Source organism: Macaca thibetana, chromosome 1 (assembly GCF_024542745.1).
Source record: "Macaca thibetana thibetana isolate TM-01 chromosome 1, ASM2454274v1, whole genome shotgun sequence".
NCBI classification, from domain to species: domain Eukaryota; kingdom Metazoa; phylum Chordata; class Mammalia; order Primates; family Cercopithecidae; genus Macaca; species Macaca thibetana.
In genome coordinates, this window is record NC_065578.1 from 208,172,767 (window position 1) to 208,193,396 (window position 20,630).

The 20,630-nt window shown below is 44.3% G+C and overlaps 1 protein-coding gene across 3 annotated transcripts in view; it reads left to right on the forward strand.

Moving 5' to 3' along the window:
• Positions 1-20,630, forward strand: part of ACTN2 (actinin alpha 2) — a 76,290-nt gene that overhangs the window by 35,981 nt on the left and 19,679 nt on the right. The window contains exons 5-12 of one of the 3 annotated variants that reach the window (XM_050770724.1): positions 2,081-2,168; positions 3,841-3,919; positions 7,340-7,421; positions 10,663-10,748; positions 13,361-13,453; positions 15,570-15,800; positions 18,344-18,491; positions 20,075-20,225. In XM_050770724.1, the coding sequence (XP_050626681.1) occupies positions 2,081-2,168; positions 3,841-3,919; positions 7,340-7,421; positions 10,663-10,748; positions 13,361-13,453; positions 15,570-15,800; positions 18,344-18,491; positions 20,075-20,225 (958 nt within the window). Of the gene's footprint in view, positions 1-2,080; positions 2,169-3,840; positions 3,920-7,339; positions 7,422-10,662; positions 10,749-11,862; positions 11,949-12,886; positions 12,906-13,360; positions 13,454-15,569; positions 15,801-18,343; positions 18,492-20,074; positions 20,226-20,630 lie in introns of those variants that run through there. The other 2 variants (XM_050770716.1, XM_050770730.1) reach the window with 2 other exon arrangements.

Sequence of the window (20,630 nt, forward strand, 5' to 3'; positions counted from 1 at the left end):
CATGTTAGTTATGAGTCCACATGCTTTAGGGAATTTCTAAACCGTTAGCATTTAAATATGGGCATAATCCTAAGTTATTTAAGTGGCTTTGAGGAGCTGTTTAGATGTGTGTTGGTTTGGCTCCTCCAGGAAGCAAGTGCCAAGACTAACTAGAAATTGTTGTAGTCTTTCCAGGCCTTTGTGAAAACATACCATAGCATGGGTGGCTTAAATAGCAGACCTTTGTTTTCTCGCAGTTCTTGAGGCCGGAAGTCCAAAATCAGAGTATCATCATGGTCTGATTCTGTGAGGACCCTCTTCTTGGCTAGCAGTTGGCTGCTGCCGTGCCGTGCCTCAGTGCCACACATGGTGGGTGGGGTGGGGTAGAACCTGCCAGTGAGCAGGCTTCCTGGTGTCTCTTATGAGGGCACTAATCCGATCATGAGGGCCCCACCCTCATGACCTCATCTAACCCTAAGCACCTCCCAAAGGCCCCATCTCCAAATATAGGTACATTAGGGTCTAGGGCTTCAACATATGAATCTGGTGATGGGCGGGAAGACACCAACATTCAGGCCATCCCAGAAATGCAAGAGATTTTTTGGGGAAAATGCCTATGCAGGATGAAGGGGAGGGAGCAGGAGATTCCTGAGGAGCCTTCAGACCAGAGCTCCTGGCTGACACCTGGGCTGAGAAGAGGAAGGGAGGAGGCTTGGGGAAGAAGGTCTCGGACTGCAGTGCAGTTCTGAGGTTAATTTCGCAAGGCTGATGGAGTCTTTAATCCTACACTGCCCTGAGAGGAGTCTCACATCGCATAGGGATGTCTCAGCTCTGCTGCTCACCCCCCCAGTCTTTGTCTGGAGCAGCCCTGGGGAATGTGGCCTCAGTGGGAATGCAGGGGGTGTGGTGCATTCAGGGGGCTGCAGCTGGCACGTCAGTTGCCTGCCCTGTGCTCCCAGCTGCAGCCGTGGGATGTCTGAGCAGCACATTTTTATGGTCATCACAGATGGTACTGGGTTTTTCTTTTGGTCAGAAGTCAATTGGCCAAACTTGAAATTTACCAATGAAACCCTTTAAGTGTTACAAAATCAGTGGGTAAAGGAGTACATTTGAGATGTGGTAGCATCTGTGAATTCCATTTACCTAGGAGTACGAATTATAAACCAGACGAATGACAGATTAGTTGTCATCAACTACACACATTTTATTTTTTCATTTGAGTTGCATTGTAGACTATTTATGTTTGCATGTTTTTCAGGATTGTGTACAGTAAGCACTAAGTGAACACAAAGGATCCGATTGTCCTGTAACACTCACTTCAATTACAGATTGTGCTCAGCATTAAGCTTTGCTAGTCCTTTAAGGATACAGTCAATCAAGAGGCAGGGAAAGGTCTGTCAGCATCCACAGCCTCCTTTTCAAATTGGACACTTAGTCTCTGATCCTGAATAATAGGTGCCCCCAGTGTCACCTCACACAATGAGGTACACACAGTTTTTAAACATTTATTTTCAGCCGGGCACAGTGGCTCACGCCTGTAATCCCAGCACTTTGAGAGGCCAAGGTGGGTGGATCGCCTGAGGTCAGGAGTTTGAGACCAGCCTGGCCAACGTGGTGAAATCCTGTCTCCACTAAAAATACAAAAATTAGCCGGGCATGGTGGTGGCACCTGTAGTCCCAGCTACTCGGGAGGCTGAGGCAGGAGAATCTCTTGAACCCGGGAGGCGGAGGTTGCAGTGAGCCAAGATCCCACCACTGCATGCCAGCCTGGGTGACAGAGTGAGACTGTGCCTTAAAAAAAAAAAAAAAATTATTTTCATTTAAAAAGGGGTAAGTCACCAACCACCCTGAAGTCTGGTTTTAGTATCTTTTTATGTTGGAGCTTGCGATTGCTCCTGCATTGTCCTTTTGAAGTCCCTAAGTGTCATCAGAAGTTACTCACCAAGATCAGCATTCTGGCTCCTATGCCTTGCAGAGGCTGTAAGAAGAGATGAGGCATTTGGTGATCGACCCCCTGGGAGGTCTGTTTCGAAAGTGACTAGGAGTTAAGTGAACTAAGCGGCATTTCCCTGGGGCCACTTTTTCTTGGCTGTCATTACAGAAACATCTGCCAAAGAAGGTCTGCTGCTTTGGTGTCAGAGGAAAACCGCTCCTTATAGAAATGTAAACATTCAGAACTTCCATACTAGGTGAGCACCGAGGGCCCCTGGTCCTTGTATTGTCAGTGGAATCTGGGGGTAGCATGGGGAACAGTGTTTGTGTGCACCTGTGTTTTCTCCTGCCTGAGAAACCTTTTATGTACGGAGGAGAACTCAGGCTGTAGAATTCTTGATGCTTAAAGTCTCCCAAAGGAAAACGTTGGAGTAAGCCTTAGCATGCTGGTAAAACAGCACTGTGTTTGTAAGTGAATGGTGTTGCAGTGCCAGAAGGATTCTACTGAGTTTGGGGGTATAAGCATGCATCTTACTTTAGTCTTCACCTTGGTATTGGGAAAAGGCAGCAGGAATGGCTGTTGTTTCTCAGGGATGAGGGGGACCCTGGCAGAGTCTGCGTACCCCCTACTAGCAACTAGCGACTCTTCAGCCCTCAGCCCTGTAGGAAATAGAACGATCCTTCATCCATCAGTTTTGCTCTGCTGAAATTCAAAAGAGGTAGAAAAATTATGTTTGAAAAATTGTAGGAAATGAGATGAATGAAATCTTGACATAAGGGGAGAGAGCATGATTCTGTCACTTGCTTCAGTCTTTCTCATGTAGATTGATCATTATTACGTTGAAGTGAAAGAGTTGGTTATATTTTCGCCTTTGGATGCTAGGTTACCCATGAATGCAGAAAGGCCTACCACTGGCCACTGATCATCAGAAAGATAAGGATGAACTGCGGTGAAAAACTGGGGAGGTTCTTCTAGTTAAACAACTATTCTCAGAATGTCTGCCAAGTGTCAGGCACTGAGCCAGGCCTTGGGAGGATAAAGGGGAAGAGAATCCTTCTTAGTCCCTACAATGTGCTATTTGGCAGATGAGAGAAGCTATCAAGGGCTGGGACTTTCTGCAGGTGTCAAAAGTTGGAGTGCCCAGACCTGCGTCCACTCATCTTGCTTTTCTTTTTCTGACTCCCAGTTGGCCCCAATACTTCAGCATTGTAGCACTGATAACTCTCACGGAGGTCTCCTACCCCAGACCCTTTGAGGAACAGAACTCCCACACTCTGCTCTCACTGAACCCGCCGTCACCGGCAAGCTCTGGCCTGCCCTTGTCTATGGGGCATTTAGAGCTGGTGTCTATGGGGGAAAAGGACCAGAAATAAACATCTGCCCTGCTTGTTGCATGTCCTCCCTCACCTACATGACTTTGCCTTAAAACAAAAAGAAAAGAACTTTATAAAGAAAGACAAAGGAGTATCTGGGAGCTAACGGAGGCTTTTGAAGCATCCTAAGAACTTTTAGAGGAAGCGTGTTCTGGACATTTGCGGGGTAGACGTCCTTGTGTATATTTATTGAGTAGACTCAGGGGTAAGGGCCAGAATGGATACTTGGAGAAGAGAGAGGAAACCTGGGACTGGCTGGGCAGGGACAGCAGTAGAGGCATCTCCCTTCCTGTCACTGCCTGTGCCAGCACGGACCAGACCGGGGCAGGAGACACAGCAAGTCTCAGGAGAGGAAGTCGAAAGGAGAGGAGTACAGCGGACCCTGGGAAGAAGTTGAGTGTTCAAGCTCACTGGGTGGGATAAAGAGGAAGCTACCTGGGGTTTTCGATGCATTAAGTCAGACAGAAGGAAGGCCAACATCTGACTGAGTGCAGACGCTGGCTGCTGCTTTCTCTCCACTAACACGTGTTCCTGTTCTTCTCGACGGTTGTGAAGCTGGAAAGATGGCCTTGGACTCTGTGCCCTCATCCACCGACACCGGCCTGACCTCATTGACTACTCAAAGCTTAACAAGGTTATTCTTGTTTATACAGCATGCAGTGTCCCCAGCCACGCATCTCAGCATGTCCTGCAAATGAGCACATCAGCACTGGCCTAGCACAAACCCCAGGGCCACCTGCAGAAATGGCTACCAGGAAAAAGTACATTCTCCCAGCTAGCCTTTCCCATGATCCAAATATGAAGGGTAGCCAGGAAAACACTTACCTCTTAAAATCAGGGAAAACAAGACCCAAAGCTAAGTCCCTTTTTGCCCATATCAAGATATGTTTGTTGATTTGGCTTGATTTACTATGAAGGCTTTCTATATGTTCTTTAGAGATTTTACATTCCTGGATTCTAAATATGAGAAGTGAAGCCTATATTTTTGCGGAGAAGAAAGGCTCAAATAGTCCAAGCCTCTTTTTTTTTTTGAAGTGGAGTCTCGCTTTGTTGCCCAGGCTGGAGTGCAGTGGTGTGATCTGAGCTCACTGCAATCTCCGCCTCCCAGGTTCATGCCATTCTCCTGCCTCAGCCTCCCGAGTAGCTGGGTTTACAGGCGCCTGCCACCATGCCTGGCTAATTTTTTTAATTTTTATTTTTAGTAGAGACAGGGTTTTACCATGTTGACCAGGATGGTCTCTATCTCCTGACCTCGTGATCCGCCCACCTCAACCTCCCAAAGGTGCTGGGATTACAGGTGTGAGCCACTGTGCCCAGCCCGTCTAAGCCTTTTTAAAGTCAAATTCCCTTGACTTTCTCTGGAGGATTTAGTTGTAGACATATTTATTCAGAATTGATTAACTCATCTGTCACACAAGGTCTACTTCATAACTATCTTGTTATTGATAGAAAATATCATCATTTGTAGCCTTGCAAAAGAAGTTTTTGGGGCAGGCTTTTTTTTTTTTTTTTTTTTTTTTTTTTTTTTTTGAGTTTTGCTTTTTTTTCAGAAAATTTAACTTAGAAAACTGCAATTTTCCCTTTAAGGTAAAGGTTTAGTGTGTTTAAGTCTCAGATTGGTATTCAAATTCTTTCTTTAAAAGTAGTTTTAAGGCCGGGTGTGGTGGCTCACACCTGTAGTTCCAGCACTTTGGGAAGTCGAGGCAGGAGGCTCACTTGAGCCCAGGAGTTTGAGGCTGCAGTGGACTGTGATCACACCACTGCCCTCCAGCCTGGACCACAGAGTGACACACCAACTCCCAAACAAAAACTTAGTTTTAAAATGTAACCCATGATGGAGAAAGAAATCAAGGTCCCTTCTGAATCTTGTGGATGCCCTGTGCTGCCTTAGAGATAATGGTGCGTAAGGCAGCACAGAGAAGCCACAAGATTCACTAAGGCAGCACAGGGTGGTGAAACCCTGTCTCTTCTAAAAATACAAAAATTAGCTGGGCATGGTGGCAGGCACCTGTAATCCCAGCTACTCAGGAGGCTGAGGCAGGAGAATGGCTTGAACCCGGGAGACGGAGGTTGCCGTGAGCTGAGATGGCACCACTGCACTCCAGGCTGGGTGACAGAGTGAGACTCAGTCTCAAAAACAAAAAAGAAAAGAAGAATGGTGTGTAAAGACTTAAGGGTAAAAGCAAGGCCCACCCTTACTACACATTTCTGCAGTAGCCTCTACACATTTCCTGCTGGGTGCTGGTGTGCCGAGCTCGCCGTTCACGTGCTGTTGCTGTGTTTGGGCGTGGACTCCAGCCCTGTTGCATGCTGACCTCACTCGTGTGGCATGGATGGTCGTAAGAAGAGTGTCCTGGCTTCCACCACCTTTTTAGTTATCCACTGCTTGCCTCCTGCCCCCAGCCTGCCTCCATGGCATACAGGGTAGCATGTGAAGAGTTTACTGGCATCCTAAAGGTTGAGAATGAAATATTTTAAGGTAGCCCTTGAAAATGGAACTTTTTCCCAGCTTTTCAATGGATGTATTTTCTTACCCCTGAATTACTTTGAAATGATCCAAGCATATAGACAGTGTACATTTCTTTTCAATTAATCTTAATCTCATTTGCAAAATGAGGGGATTGTACTGCATAGACCCAGTTTCATTAGCAGTTTATTATGGTCAGTTTGTATTACAAAATGTCAGTAGATCTGTAGTTATTGGTCATCTAAGAAAGTAGAAAAATACTTACATAATACAATAGCAACTAATACTTCTATAGCACCAGAGCAGGCACTGTTATAAACAAATAAACATATATGTATATTCACACATGCATATATGCATATATATGAAATCCCACATACACATTTAATCTTCACAACGCACAGTAACCCTATAAAGTAGGTACTACTATTATCCTAGTTTTACAGATGAAGAAAGTGGGAAGTCAGTAATCTACCAGAGGTCACATGGCCAATAGCTGAGGTAGGAAATAAATACTTAATTGGCACATTTTATCATTTAAATTTACACTCTAAATGAGATAGCTTTCACAAAGTCTCAGGTGATAAGCTTTGTTAAAACAACCTTTAGTTAAAAACTTTTTTTTTTTTAACTGAATTCGCTGTATACTCTGTGAGGCCAGAAAGCTGTCTTTGGTTTCTTCATTGAGCACTGTGAATATGTTTGAAACCTGCACTTTTTCAGTGTTTCGCTGTATAAAAATAATGGTGCTCGTTGGAAAACATTGTGGTTTCTAAAATATTGAAATGACTATGTTATTAAAATTCATTAAAGTCATCCGCAGACTAGCACTACATTTCATTTTGATTTTTCTATCTTACCTCCATCTCTTTTGAAATTCTTAATGGTTAATTTCTCTAGTGGATCAAAATAAGAAATGTTGCATCCTCTTTGTTTTCACTATTTTAGTTATATACTCTGGTTCAGTTTATTTTGCTATGTTACATATATTTAACTAGTTTTTACGGTGGAAGGTAAATGTAATCTTAAGAACAAAATTTTTTTCATGAATTCACTTAATGATTTTAAAGTTTTGTCATTTCTTCTTGCTTTAACATGAGTTTTGCCCTTTGTAACACTAGTAACACTCTTGAGCCAGCTAAAAGTTTTAGCTAGCAATGTTTTTCTTTCATCTCTTTACGCCTCAGGTTTCCAATATTTAAAATCATGGTGTTGGTTCTCCGAGATCCCTTTCCAAGTCTGGAAAATGCATGTTTCATGATTTAGAATGATTTAAATGTTATTTCTAGGCATGAAGATCAGTGCTGATAGATTCAGTGTGTCCTTTCTTGTCAAGGCATTTGTTCTCTTAAACCCTTTATTTACACTTTATGATTGAAGCATGCATGGATTTTGCGGTTTCTGTCATTTTCGATGTTTCTCTAAATGTTTGAAGTAATTGGGAAAAGATGAAAAAGCAAGTTATACTATTGCGATTGTGTGCGGGTGGGAAGGTGTCCGTCCTAAAGTGAGGTATGTAAAAACATTCTTCATAAGTCCTGTTTCAAAATACATTTTAAAAATCTCATTGTCTTGGTTTTCCTGCAGGATGACCCCATAGGAAATATTAACCTGGCCATGGAAATTGCTGAGAAGCACCTGGATATTCCTAAAATGCTGGATGCTGAAGGTGAGATGAAAACTGTGTTTGCTGAGTTAGAGAAAATTTGAAGGCTACAAATGTAATGGCTACACATTGGGACCTTACAAAATTTCGTAGCTAAGTTACATCCTAAGTGCTTTGGATTCCTAACAAGTTTCTGTCACTGGCCACATGAGTAGTAGAGATTTTCATGTGTAGCCTGTTCATAAATTTTTTTTTTTTTTAATTGTATCCTCCAACAAGCCAGCAACATTACAGCAAAAGGATTTGGTAAAAAGTTCAGCTTTGGCTAAGAAACAAGATGCTTTTATTTATAATTAAAACATTTCCTGTATTTTTTTTTCAACATCATAATGTTTTCTCCCTAACCACGTAGAGACAAGTGTAGCAAATAAATCCCTTTGTGACATACTTAAGAGAAAAAAATTCCTTCCAGCCAGAAGTTAGAGAATTGAAATGTAGAATATGGAGCATTCAGCCATCAGTGTGCCATCCAAACCTTCACATATTGTTTTTAATTCATCTAAATTTAATTTATTTAGAGCTGAAATAATTTCAACGTATTTTGCACTTCAGTATCACTCATTCCGGGGACTTGCTTCAAATACTTTTTTGCCCCTTTTATATGGTGAATTTGTGTGAGCTGTACCGACAGCAGACCATTGAAAGCACAGATCTGTGGACACCATTCATTCATTTTATTTATTCATGATTCATTTACTACTCAACAGACATTTACTGAGCACTTACCATGAACAGGACCCTCGGCTGGGTACTGCAGGAGCTGATGAGATGTATAAGATATATACCCTGCCCTCAAGAAACTTATATTCATATATTACTTTGTTATTATAAATATTATTATTCCCTAATGGTCTGTTACTTCCACTAATTAGCGATGTTGGGGAAAACTAAGGAAATTGATTACAGTCAGTTGTCAATCTTCCATTCCTCCTTGCTTTTGGTAATTGTATTATGGCCTTTGTAACAAATTACTGCAAAGTGGGCAGCCTAAACAGCAGAAATTTCTCTCACAGCTCTGGAGGCTGTGTCTGAAATCAGGGAGTAGGCAGCACCCTAAGCCTCTAGGGGAGGATTCTTCCTTGCCTCTTCCAGCTTCTAGAAGCCCCAGACATTCTTTGGAGTGTGGCAGCATCAGTCCAATCCCTGCCTCTGTCTTCACACGGCCTTTTCCCCTCTGTGAATGTTTTCTTTTCTTTTCTTTTCTTTTTTTTTTTTTTTGAGACAGAGTCTCACTCTCACCCGGGCTGGAGTGCAGTAGTGGGATCTCGGCTCACTGCAGCCTCTGTCTCCCAGGTTCAGGAGATTCTCCTGCCTCAGCCTCCTAAGTAGCTGGGATTACAGGCATGCGCCACCATGCCCAGCTAATTTTTGTTTTTTTTAGTAGAGACAGGGTTTCACCGTGTTGGCCAGGCTGGTCTCAAACTCCTGACCTCAGGTGATCCACCTGCTTCGGCCTTCCAAAGTGCACGGATTACAGGCGTGAACCACCATGCCTGACCTGTGAATATTTTCTTACAAGGATATCAGTCATATTGCATTAAGGGCCCATCCTACTCCAGCATGACCACATCCTCACTTGATTATATCTGCAAAGATCTAACTTCCAAATAAGCTTACCTTCACAGGGGTGCTGGAAGTTAAGACTTCAGTGTATCTTTTTGGGAAATGCAGTTCAACCCAAAACAGCAATCTTTCAATTAGAACTCTGATTTTGCTCATTAATTAATTATTTTAATCAAACATCTGTATTATCGGGTATAGTTTCTCTAAAAGTCTTTAGAGGGACAAAGTCTATAAAACACTGAAGTAGAAACATAGGAAATTTCCTTTCCTCTTTTTCCATCTGTCCTAAGCTAAGTTCGTATTTGTATCGTCTTTCTTTTGACCTTTTCATACGATAAATAACTATCTTGAGTTTTCCCACTTGGGTTAATAGCCAGGGTACTAAAGACAGGAGAAAACACACAACGCTTAGTAAATTTTCCAGTGTATTCGTGCCTCCCTAATATCCTAAGCTGGAGGTGAGTTTCCTGTTCAAACACTCTTGTAGAATTATTGGCAGGATCATCATCGATGTTACTCTGGCGCTGCTAATATTCTCTTCTCAGTTCTTTGGAGAATTATTGGCAGGATCATCATCGATGTTACTCTGGCACTGCTAATATTCTTTTCTCAGTTCTTTGGTTTTTCCTTAGTCTCTGAGTCCTGGTCTGGGCAGATGTCCATTCTGCTCATCCTTCCAGGCAGATGGGGTGTGTGAGCACTGTGTTCATTTCCTCCTCCTAATCTTCCATACGTTTCTTCATCTTTCCCTTTAAATGGTTCAGAAGAATGCTCACACACTGTTTTATTATCTTTGCAGAATAATTGCTCAAAAGAATCTTCCGGCAAACAGTTCTGAACTTGGTCACCTTGCGTGTAGAGCGTGCGTTGGCATCACTGCCTAACAGATTTAGCCACGCATTCCCTGTTGTACGTTTGCAGCCTGCATTTGGACTTCCCATCACCACAGCATTCTATCAGCAGTTTAAAATTTCTGCTGCTCTTTGATGGGAATGTCAGGTCCAGGTCCCCTCAGATCATGAGTGCCTTTTGGTAAATCCTTGCCTTCCCGCCTGCTGCCATGGACCTTAATTCCTGTCATTCGTGTTGGTCTCTGAACCCAAGTGGGGATTTTAAAGTGGCTCATTGGCCCACTCACCCATGAACTGTTACTTGTAGCAAAAACTGGTGAAACTCTTCCTAAACGTATCTACTGTGCTTTTAAAAGGTTGTAAAAATTGTTGATTTCCCTCCACAAATCTTTGTGTGAGGTGCAGACTAGGTTTAGATCTGTGGGTACATTTGTTCCGTGAGAACCTGCAGAAGGGATCTTGTGGACCCCTGGGCCCTCCGTGTGTAGTAATAGGAAGTCCTGGTGAGTGTGCTGGTGTGTGCGCTCTGTTCAGTTCCAAGGGCCTAATTCTGTCCATGGATGTGCCTTTCTTGCTAGGTTAGGGCTCTTCTGGGTTAGCCTTGCCGTTCTGTTTGGCAATTCCTTTATTTCCCTTGACTATTCTCAAAAGTACACAGAGAGTAATCACTTTGCAGGTGTGACTTCTTTGATTTCAGCCAAAATTTTAACAACATAAGTGTATGGGGGCGAGGAGGGAGATTCCTGATTCCAGCACCTCTGAGGAAGCGCTTAACAGAAGCCTGCTGGTATTAGAACATCCACGCAGTTAACCTTCTTTTCTCCACACAGATTTAGTATACACTGCCAGACCTGATGAAAGAGCCATAATGACTTATGTTTCCTGTTACTATCATGCTTTTGCTGGTGCACAGAAGGTGAGGATGTAAACCATGAGTCACTGCTCACCCTTCACCTTCTGTGTCTTAATTTTTTTTCAATTGTTTTCCTTTTTTTCCCCCGCCCTCTCCTCAGAGTAAGGAGACTGTCTGGTTCTGAGGAGGCAGTTGTTTGTCTTTTTTAGTCTAGCTTTCTTTGAAACTTACTTTCTGTTCATGCAGTGGTATGCCGTTCATGTTTGTTTTCCGGAAGATTCCATAGTTACACAACCCCACATCCTTTCTGTTCATAGTCTCTGCGAACCCAATGACTAGGTTTCACCATAGGGAATTATCAGGCATCTTTTTAACTTCACTCTGACCCATTGACTGACCCAAGTTCATGAACAAGTTTAAAAAGCAGCTTACCAAAAAATGGTGTTGCCAAGATGGAGGAAGAAAGGATGTAGGTTTTCATGGTTCTGTTTTCTGTCTTCCTTTTGGCTGTTTCAGCAACTAGTAGAAATAGTAGTGAGTCATAATAAGGACAAGCCATGGAGACCCTTCTCTTTAGATATTTTGTTATTCTTGGTGATTTCTATAAGCGGTATGGTAAGTATGTATAGAAGTTATTAAAAGAGCTGCCCTCTCTAGTGAATTTCATCCTCACGCAAGGCACTTTACAGAGTAGAAATCCCCCACAGTTGTTTGGGTGGGGAAGGGGAAGTGGGAAGACAGCCCAGTGCAGCGCTGTGAATATTCCCCACATCTTGCAAAGTGACTTGCGTTCCCCAGAGCAGACGGGCCAGGTGCCCTGATGTGGTCGGAGGCCCAGAGTCACAAGAAAGGGGTAACAAGTTCTGATCTGCAACAGACCAGGTTTCCACGTGAAACCATTGAATCCACCTTTAAAAGCCCATCAAGGGGTGGGGGAGAAAACAAGCCCTCAGTTTGATCCTTAAAAAACATGCTGGCTCAAACCATCCTGTTCACAAATCATTTCGATACAATACGGCCTTCCTGAGGTTCAGGACCACGGGCCGTAAAACACAGAAAATTGGTCAGTGTAAACCAATTTGTTCTTCCCTCTGTTCTCCCTGGTTTCTCTCCTTCGTCTGTGTGTGTGTGTGTGTGTGTGTGTGCGCGCGTCCTGTGTTATTTTCTCCCCCTTCAGACATCGTGAACACCCCTAAACCCGATGAAAGAGCCATCATGACGTACGTCTCTTGCTTCTACCACGCTTTTGCGGGCGCGGAGCAGGTACTCAACACTTGTCCGTCCGGGCTATTGTGTTACTCTCTGTTGGTTTTAGTTGTGTGTGCATACTTGAGTGTGTGTTTGTGCGCTTCACATCTTACCTTGGAATCTTTCTGAGTGTTTTCTAATAACCTCATATGGCAAGTTCTAAACTGTGAAAACTTTTTTTTTAACAGCTTTAACTTTAGACAGTTCCTGAAATGTTTTTATGTGTTTTACTTTTAATATATTTCCTTTATTTCATTAGTAAGTTGTGGAAAGTATTTGTGCTTTAGAAAAGAAAAAAGCCATGAAAATTGAGCCACATGCATTGGTTGGTAAAAGGGAAATGTGACAAGGAGAAATGAATGCCATTCCAACCCAGCCTTGTTCTCTGCTTAGAAATTGCCTTCACAGTTCCATGATTTGGTCTAACATCCTTCAAGACTAATCTTATTTTAAGTGAAGTAGTGGAAGGGATAACAGAGTTGGAACCTCAAAAAGTTTTACATTTCTCAAGACAAATAGCCCAAGGGACCTTGAGGAAGAATGGCCCTCAGCTTTCTGCATATTCACCTGTTTCTGTTTCTGTTCCTCTCCTTGGAGGATCTTGATAGACTGCAGTGGGCGGAGTATGCATTATTTCAGTGACGGCTTGTGAAACCCATCACTGGGAAAGGATGCTAACAGGCTGATGAGGGCTTTAGGGGAAAGGCCTGGGGACAGACTGTGGACCCAGAAGCCAGATAGGCAAGTTTCTCTTGTTCCATCAGACAATTATGGTTCAAGGCACTTTGCCACTCCTGCCCCAAGTTCCTTTCCAGGAAAGATGATAGAGAATTGTGTATTACCTCAATGACTTCTCATCTAGGTTAGACAAAGTCTTAAAGCACACTCAGCTCTGTGGAAGGATCCCCTCCAGAAAGTTCTGCATATTCATATCAGGAGACGAGGAGGTCTTCAGTGCGTTCAAGTGCAATGGTATATCTGGATTTTCCTGACCCAGTTATTTTTTTGCCTTGATTTCCAAAGGCTAATGTTATTCAGGGAGTCTCCATCCCATCGTCATGAGATCAGTGGAGAGTTCAGGTGGACATTCAGGTTCCCAAGATCTTGGTTTCCTGGACCCAAATATTTCTGTGACTAACTTGCTGGATGTTTACCGAGTTTGTGTTTTAGACTAATGCTCTCTCCCTGTTATTCCCTACAGTCTAATCAGCCTGCCGTGTAAGTCTGTGTGAAAACTGTAACAAAGGTGTGAAATGATTCATAGTACACAAAAGCCATGCCTTCAGTCTGACCGCACCCTAACCTAGATTCTGCACCATCTACAGCACGCCACCCGCCTTGTCCCCTCTCATCACCCCCCTCGTTCCATGCTGTGTGTGCACATTCCCGTCGACAGAGCCGTCCTGTTTACCTATTGTGTTTTACAGGCTGAGACAGCGGCTAACAGGATATGTAAGGTTCTTGCTGTGAATCAAGAGAATGAGAGGCTGATGGAAGAATATGAGAGGCTAGCGAGTGAGGTAAAGGAAACTGGTGACCTGCAGTTCTGTCCATCCTCACGCAGGGGCTGAGGCACAGAGGGTGAAAACAGAGGGTGAAAAAATACTCCGTGGGGGTATATATATATATATATATATTTTTTTTTTTTTTTTTTTGCATTTTTCATCTCAGATAGGGCGATAGCTGGAAAATACACCTGATGTCCGAGGTTGTTCCTATTGTCGTAACCTAACTTTTGGCAAAAACATAATCCCCAATGGTCTTTCCAACGATCCCAAAGCAGAAAGGTGTAGTTTGCATGTCTGAAGATAGGAGAATGCCATTCTCTGCTCAGCTCTGCACCCCCGGGGTTGGACACCCCTAGACGACCTTGCGTTACTCGTTCTGTTTTTTTTTTTCCTGTTCACTGGCTACCAACGTCACGTAGGATGCACTCCATCTGCAAAAGCCTCACTCCATACACGGACCCAGTGTCAAAGGAACTGTGCCAGCCTGGTGTGCGGAGCTGGCTCGGGCTTGTGTGTCTGTGTAAATTATCCAGAGGAAATCTGGGGAAGACACAATTCTCCCTGCAGGATATTTGAGCATGAGTTTCTGTGGTGCCTTTCCAGAGCTCTTCAGCCAGACTCTTGGTTAGGACAGCACTTTCCAGGTTGTTTTTCTTTGTGTTCTTGTTATAGCATACGTAGCAACTACACAGTGGCCTCTCTGCATCTGCACTGTTTCCCCAAATACAAGCATGGGCTGCGTGAGGCCCCCAGCCGTCTCCTCTCTAAATTGGACTCAAGTACAGTGACACATACTTGAGACCAAACAATTTTTGCCCTGCCTTGTTTTTTGTTTTTTGTTTTTTTCTGAGACAGAGTCTTGCTTTCTGGCCCAGGCTGGAGTGCAGTGGGGCAATCCTGGCTCACTGCAAACTCCACCTTCCCGGGTTCAAGCAATTGTCCTGCCTCAGCCTCCCAAGTAGCTGGGATTACAGGCGTGCACCACCACCCCCAGCTAATTTTGTATTTTTAGTAGAGACGGGGTTTCATCATGTTAGCCAGGCTGGTCTCGAACTCCTGACCTCAGGTGATCTGCCCGCCTTGGCCTCCCAAAGTGCTGGGATTATAGGCATGAGCCACTGTACCCGGCCTGCTTTTTAATTTAGCTGATATTTGGTCTTTATTGGTAAAAGCATCAGGACACTTAGAATAAATCTTCCAATAAATAGTAGTGTAACTTAATGATACTGAGTTCATATTTTCATACTGCTGCTGTAGAAAAATTCAACTTGATGGCATTGTTGAATGGCAGTGACAGGGTTGCCAGACATGATGCATGGCCAGTACTGAAGGCCAGAGGATCCTTAGGAATTCAGTCCTCCCTTTTCTTACTGGGTCCTTCATTTATCCTCCTAAAACCCTTCGACTCTAGGTATATCACCATTTAAACTATGTTTCATTCTAATCTGCTGTCATTTTCCAAGTGCTCAGTGGGCATAGGTGTAAATAATGGAGTTTTCAGCAAGTCATTTCTAAGGCCTAGGTAGTAATTCAGGAGGTACGTGCATATTTTGTCCTTAGGAATTCACTACCACGTTCACTTCTATCTTGCAGATTTACTTAAAAGCTAGACGTTAAAATACGCTTTGGCATTGAGTTAGACACAGCCTTACAATACCATTGTGTAGTAAGTAATCTAATTAGATTTCAGCTGACTTTTTAAAAACACATTTTAAGTGAAATCCAGTTCTTTGCTGAATTTATTACACTACAATTCTGCCATGTCAAGTATTTTGGGGTTGTTTGGTTTTGTTTTTTTTTTTTTAATTTGAAAGCTCCATCCAGCATTTGTCTGCTAATGTCTGGTCCCTGAGTTTCTTGTAAACGTCACATTCTTGTAAGACACGACTTGACGTGCTCACTTTAAGTTTTCGACCTGTGTTTGATATCGTTGGGGTGATCAGTAGTGGCCGTGGGTGGACACTGAACATTTTTCATTCATGCCTCTGTGCATAGAGGTACCACATTTCAGTGATTTTAGGAACATTAGATTCATCCATTACAATTATTGGATGCCTCATTTTTTTTTTTTAACTGGGGAAGGGGGTTTGCTGGTGTCTTCAGCAGTATTTTTGTGTTTGGGGAGCAGCTTTTGGAATGGATTCGTCGCACGATCCCCTGGCTGGAGAACCGGACTCCTGAGAAGACGATGCAGGCCATGCAGAAGAAGCTGGAGGACTTCCGGGATTACCGCCGGAAGCACAAACCGCCCAAGGTGCAGGAGAAATGCCAGCTGGAGATCAATTTCAACACATTGCAGACCAAGCTGCGGATCAGCAACCGGCCTGCTTTCATGCCCTCCGAGGGCAAGATGGTGTCGGTGAGTAGCGAGCCTCCCAAAGTGCTGGGGTGACAGGCGTGAGCCACTGCGCCCCGCCCTCACTCACTCACTTCTTTTACCCTTTGACATGCACTCAGCTGGCTTCTGTCCCTGCTTCCACCAAGAAGGTTCTTGTCAAAGTCAATGGCATTCGTGTTGTCAAAGCAAGTTGTTTTTATTTTTATATTTTTGAGACAGAGTCTCACTTTGTTGCCCAGGCTGGAGTGCAGTGGCGCGATCTCAGCTTACTGCAACCTCTGCCTCCCAAGTTCAAGCAATTCTCCTGCCTCAGTCTCCCAAGTAGCTGGGATAACTGGCGCCCACCACCACGGCTGGCTAATTTTTGTATTTTTAGTAGAGATGGGGTTTCACCATATGGGCCAGGCTGGTCTCGAACTCCTGACCTTGTGATCTGCCCACCTCGGCCTCCCAAAGTGCTGGGATCATTTGTATTTTTATATTCTCAGTTTCTTTGACCCAGCTGCCCATTTCCCCTTTCTTGAAGTTCTTTCCACTTTGGTCCTCCTGTTTCTTCCTCCTTCACCAGCGAGGCCTTCTCCATCTCTGCTCAAGGCCTTGCCTCCTCCCTCTGCCTGTAGATGCTAGTGATTCTCAGGCTTGGTGCTGAGCCATCTTCATCTTTATACCCTCCAGGTGATCTCATCCAGGCCCATGGCTTGTTTTTTCTTTTTCCTTTTTTTTTTTTTTTTAAAAAAAAACATGGTTATGCTCCGTCACCCAGATTGGAGTGCAGTGGTACAATCACAGCTCACTGCAACCTTATTCTCTTGGGCTCAAGCGATCCTCCCACCCTAACATCCTGAGTAGCTGGGACTACACGCGCATACCACCAGGCCTGGCTAATTATTTCATGGCAGAGATGGGGTCTCGCTGTGCTGCCAGGGCTGGCCTCAAACTCCTGGGCTCAAGCGATCCTCCCACCTCAGCCTCCCAAAGTGCTGGGATTATAGGCATGAGCAAGCATGCCTGGGCAGGCCCATGGTTTTCATTGCCACCTAAATGCCAATACTCTCAAATTTTACATTTCCAGCTCTGACTTTTCCCCAAGTTCCTGGCCAATATATCCACCTGGATATATTATAGCATATTAAATCAAACATATCCAAAAGAGTTCCTCCCAGTTTCCTCGATCCTAGTAAATTCTATCACTGTCCTCTAAGTTGCTAACCCCCAAACCCAGGGTTCATCCTTGATTCTTCCCTTTCTGTCACTTTCTTACATCCAGTTCTTCAGCCAGTCCCATTGGCTCTTCTTCCAGACTACATCTTAAGTAAACGCTCTTAATCCCCTTCTCTTTACCTCCACAGCCACTGGTGTATGCTAAGCCACCATTCTCTCTCCTTGGACCCTGCAAGTAACTCCTGACTGGTTCTTTTTCTTTTGCCTCTTAAAATTCATCCCCCATACGTCAGCCTCTGTCATCTTTTAACAATATGAATCAGATCTCATCTCCTTTCTTCTCAAAACCCTCCAGTGACTCCCCAAAGTATTTAGAGTAAAATCCAGGTTCATTATCCTGGCCTATAAGAGTCTGCATGATTGCCAAACGCATCTCTCACTCTGCCCTGACTCACTCCACCGCTGCCACACCACCCTGCCTGCCATCCTTCCCGCACGCAGAGCACATGCCCTCTTGGGCATTCGAGTTTTTCCCTTGCCCAGGAGCCCTCGTTTCCTACTTCGTCACATCACTGGCTTTTTCTGTCATTGAGGACTCAGTTCAGATGCCCCCTGCTCAGAGGGGTCTTCTCTAAGTAACCTGCCACAGGGACCACCCTGACAAGCAGGGCTGGCAGTATCCCTTGACCGTGCTTTTTTTTCCCTTACAGCATTTCGTTTATCACTTTCCGAAATGAAATTGCTTAAGTACTTAATGATTGTCCCTCTCCCCACCCCACCATGGAAGCTGCATGGGAATGGGGAACTTTAGAGGTGGTGTTTACCCTTACAGAGTTTCTCACTAGTGCCTGCTACATGCTAGATGCCCAGAAATTAGTGGTTGATGGCTGGGTGGCTGGACAGTTCACCCTAGTCACTGAATAAGAGTTGTTTTGGAAGCCGGGTGTAGTGGCACATGCCTGTAATCCTGGCTGTGGGGGAGGCCGAGGTGGAAGGATTGCCAGAGCCTAAGACTTAAAGAACAGCAACATAGCGAGACTCCACCTCTTAAAAAATAAAAATAATCATAATAAAAGAGTTTTGAATTGAGCCATTCTGAGGCTTTATCTTCTTGTAGCCAGAAATTGTCAGCCCTCTGCGTCTTTGTCCCCATCTGGAGAAGTGTCAAGATAACTGATAACAACTATGTTCATCTTAAAAGATCCCAGTGAATTATAATTAAGACATTTGGAAGCCAAATAATTGAATGGTTATTGGGGTGAGGGGTAAGGAAGGAAAAGAAAACAGAAGGAAAACACCATCAGTCATGTAGTGGAGGAGATTTATAGAAGAAGCCTTAGAGTTCAGAATGTAACGAAGGTGCTTGTTACACATTCACTTCCCTTGGCTTCCAACCATCCCAGGATATTGCTGGTGCCTGGCAGAGGCTGGAGCAGGCTGAGAAGGGTTACGAGGAGTGGTTGCTCAATGAGATTCGGAGACTGGAGCGCTTGGAACACCTGGCTGAGAAGTTCAGGCAAAAGGCCTCAACCCACGAGACTTGGGCTTATGGTAAGTAGACAGGAGTCAGATTGGATTTTGAAAAACCAGAGTTGAGCCATGCTCAACACATCAGAGCCATGATGTGCCCTTACTAACTATGCCTAATGTCTGTGACACTAAAGGTAGGTGTCATCACCTTTCTCTGCTCCTGTCTCAGTGCCAAATTTAAGAGGTAGGCATGAAAATTTAGTTTCTAATCAAGCAGATAATCTATTTCTTTCCAAAATGGCACCTAAAATGTGTTCTTTACAAACCTACCTGCATAAGGCCTGGCCTCCTTCTGTGTTTTCTATTTGATTCCACAAGTATCCATTCATTCCCTAACTGGTGGTCAGATAGCCCTGGGCCAACCACTAGCTTCTGCCAGTAGAATGTATATTAAATGCCATAGAGCAACATAATATCTTATGTAGAAAATCTGGGAGGAAGGATGCAAGATATCGTCTATAGTCTAACTTGCTTATTTCACTTGCATTCATCTACTTTTTTCAGGCCTTACACACATGCCGGTCTCCATAGCCATAAGAATATGGCCCTAACATTTTTTTTTTTTTAAACTGTCTCCTGGACTAAATAGTCCTTGCCAAGGCAGAAGAATAAAGCATTTTCCCCATCACATAATAATCTGTTTTGAGATTTGGGAGATTTTTCGTCATTATATGGTTTTTGCTTTTATTGTTGCTTGATTTTTAATATTTCATAGACAGGTAGTTACAAGCAAGGAAGCTGGAGCAAGGTGGGTTGGAGGCATGGCTCTGATGCATAGCAGCTCTGTGCCCCGGATGACTTCTTAATCTCGCAGGGCCTCAATGTCCTCTTCAAAATGGGAATCACTGTAATACCTCCCTCATAGGGTTTCTATGAAGATTTAATGAGTTCGTATTTAGAAAGCATTTAGAGTAGCGTCTAGTACACAGTAAGCAGTACATCATCATCATTAAATATATGAACATTTGCTTTCCACTTCCGATTTCATAGAGTTCTTAAAGGTTGTTAGCCAGGGGATAAATGTGGATCCAGTCGTGATCACAGCAGTTGCTGGATTTGAGAAATATTTATATGGGAAAATATTAGTGGAGGGTCAGGGAGGAAAATTTCTAATATTTATTATCAGGAAAAGAAAGCACAGACTCCATTTAAGCACACACAGTATAGCTTTCAAATGAAAGGAACTAGGGTGGGGTGGAACTCATGGGTAGACAAGTTGAGCACAGGGGTTTTATCTAAGCATCCCCAGTAGCTCTTGGGAGTGAATAATGACTAACTTAACTGAGGATCATGCAGGAAAATCAGATACTTGTGACTTAGAATGATGACTACAAATTTGCTTTTTTTCTTAAAATGCACTCAGCACGCTCTCCTTCCCCCTATATTTGGAGACACTAGCTTTCAAAACTGAGAGGGACTGGGGCATCCTTAGCAGGTAGCAGCCTGAATTCCATCACAACCCTGGCCTGCGTCTTCAGTCCTGCCCCCTCTCTGTCCCCTTCTCTTGGTTCTTTGGAATCTCGACGCTCCCTGAGAACGTGGCTGGCCCGAGGAAGCCGCTGTGCCCTCAGCATATTCATACTTTCTTGCTACCACCTTTGCAGGCAAAGAGCAGATCTTGCTGCAGAAGGATTACGAGTCGGCATCGCTGACAGAGGTGCGGGCTCTGCTGCGGAAGCACGAGGCGTTCGAGAGCGACCTGGCAGCGCACCAGGACCGCGTGGAGCAGATCGCAGCCATCGCGCAGGAGCTCAAGTACGTGCAGATGCCGTCGGTCCTCCCGGGAGCCCCGGGGATTCCACAGAGAGGGGAGAGGAAGGCATGCCTTGCCTTTCCTGACTAAACGCAGAGGGAACCCGGCTGGAGGCACTCTGTGCAGGGATTCTCCTTCTTTAAATGTAGAAACAGATTTTGGTTCTTAGCTTGTGGTAGAATCCTATGTCCTCCCATCCAGCGGCACCCCTGCCCCCAGCACAAGCAGCTCCGCTTCCAGGAAGATGAGAAATAAGTCTGGAACGTGGGGCCCGGAAAGCTATGGGAAGGCGGCCTCACCCAGGCCAGGTGCAAGAGGCGGAATACAGCCTGTCCTGAAATCAACATAAAACGAACACAAAACAGAGGGCACTGGCCGGGCGCGGTGGCTCACGCCTGTAATCCCAG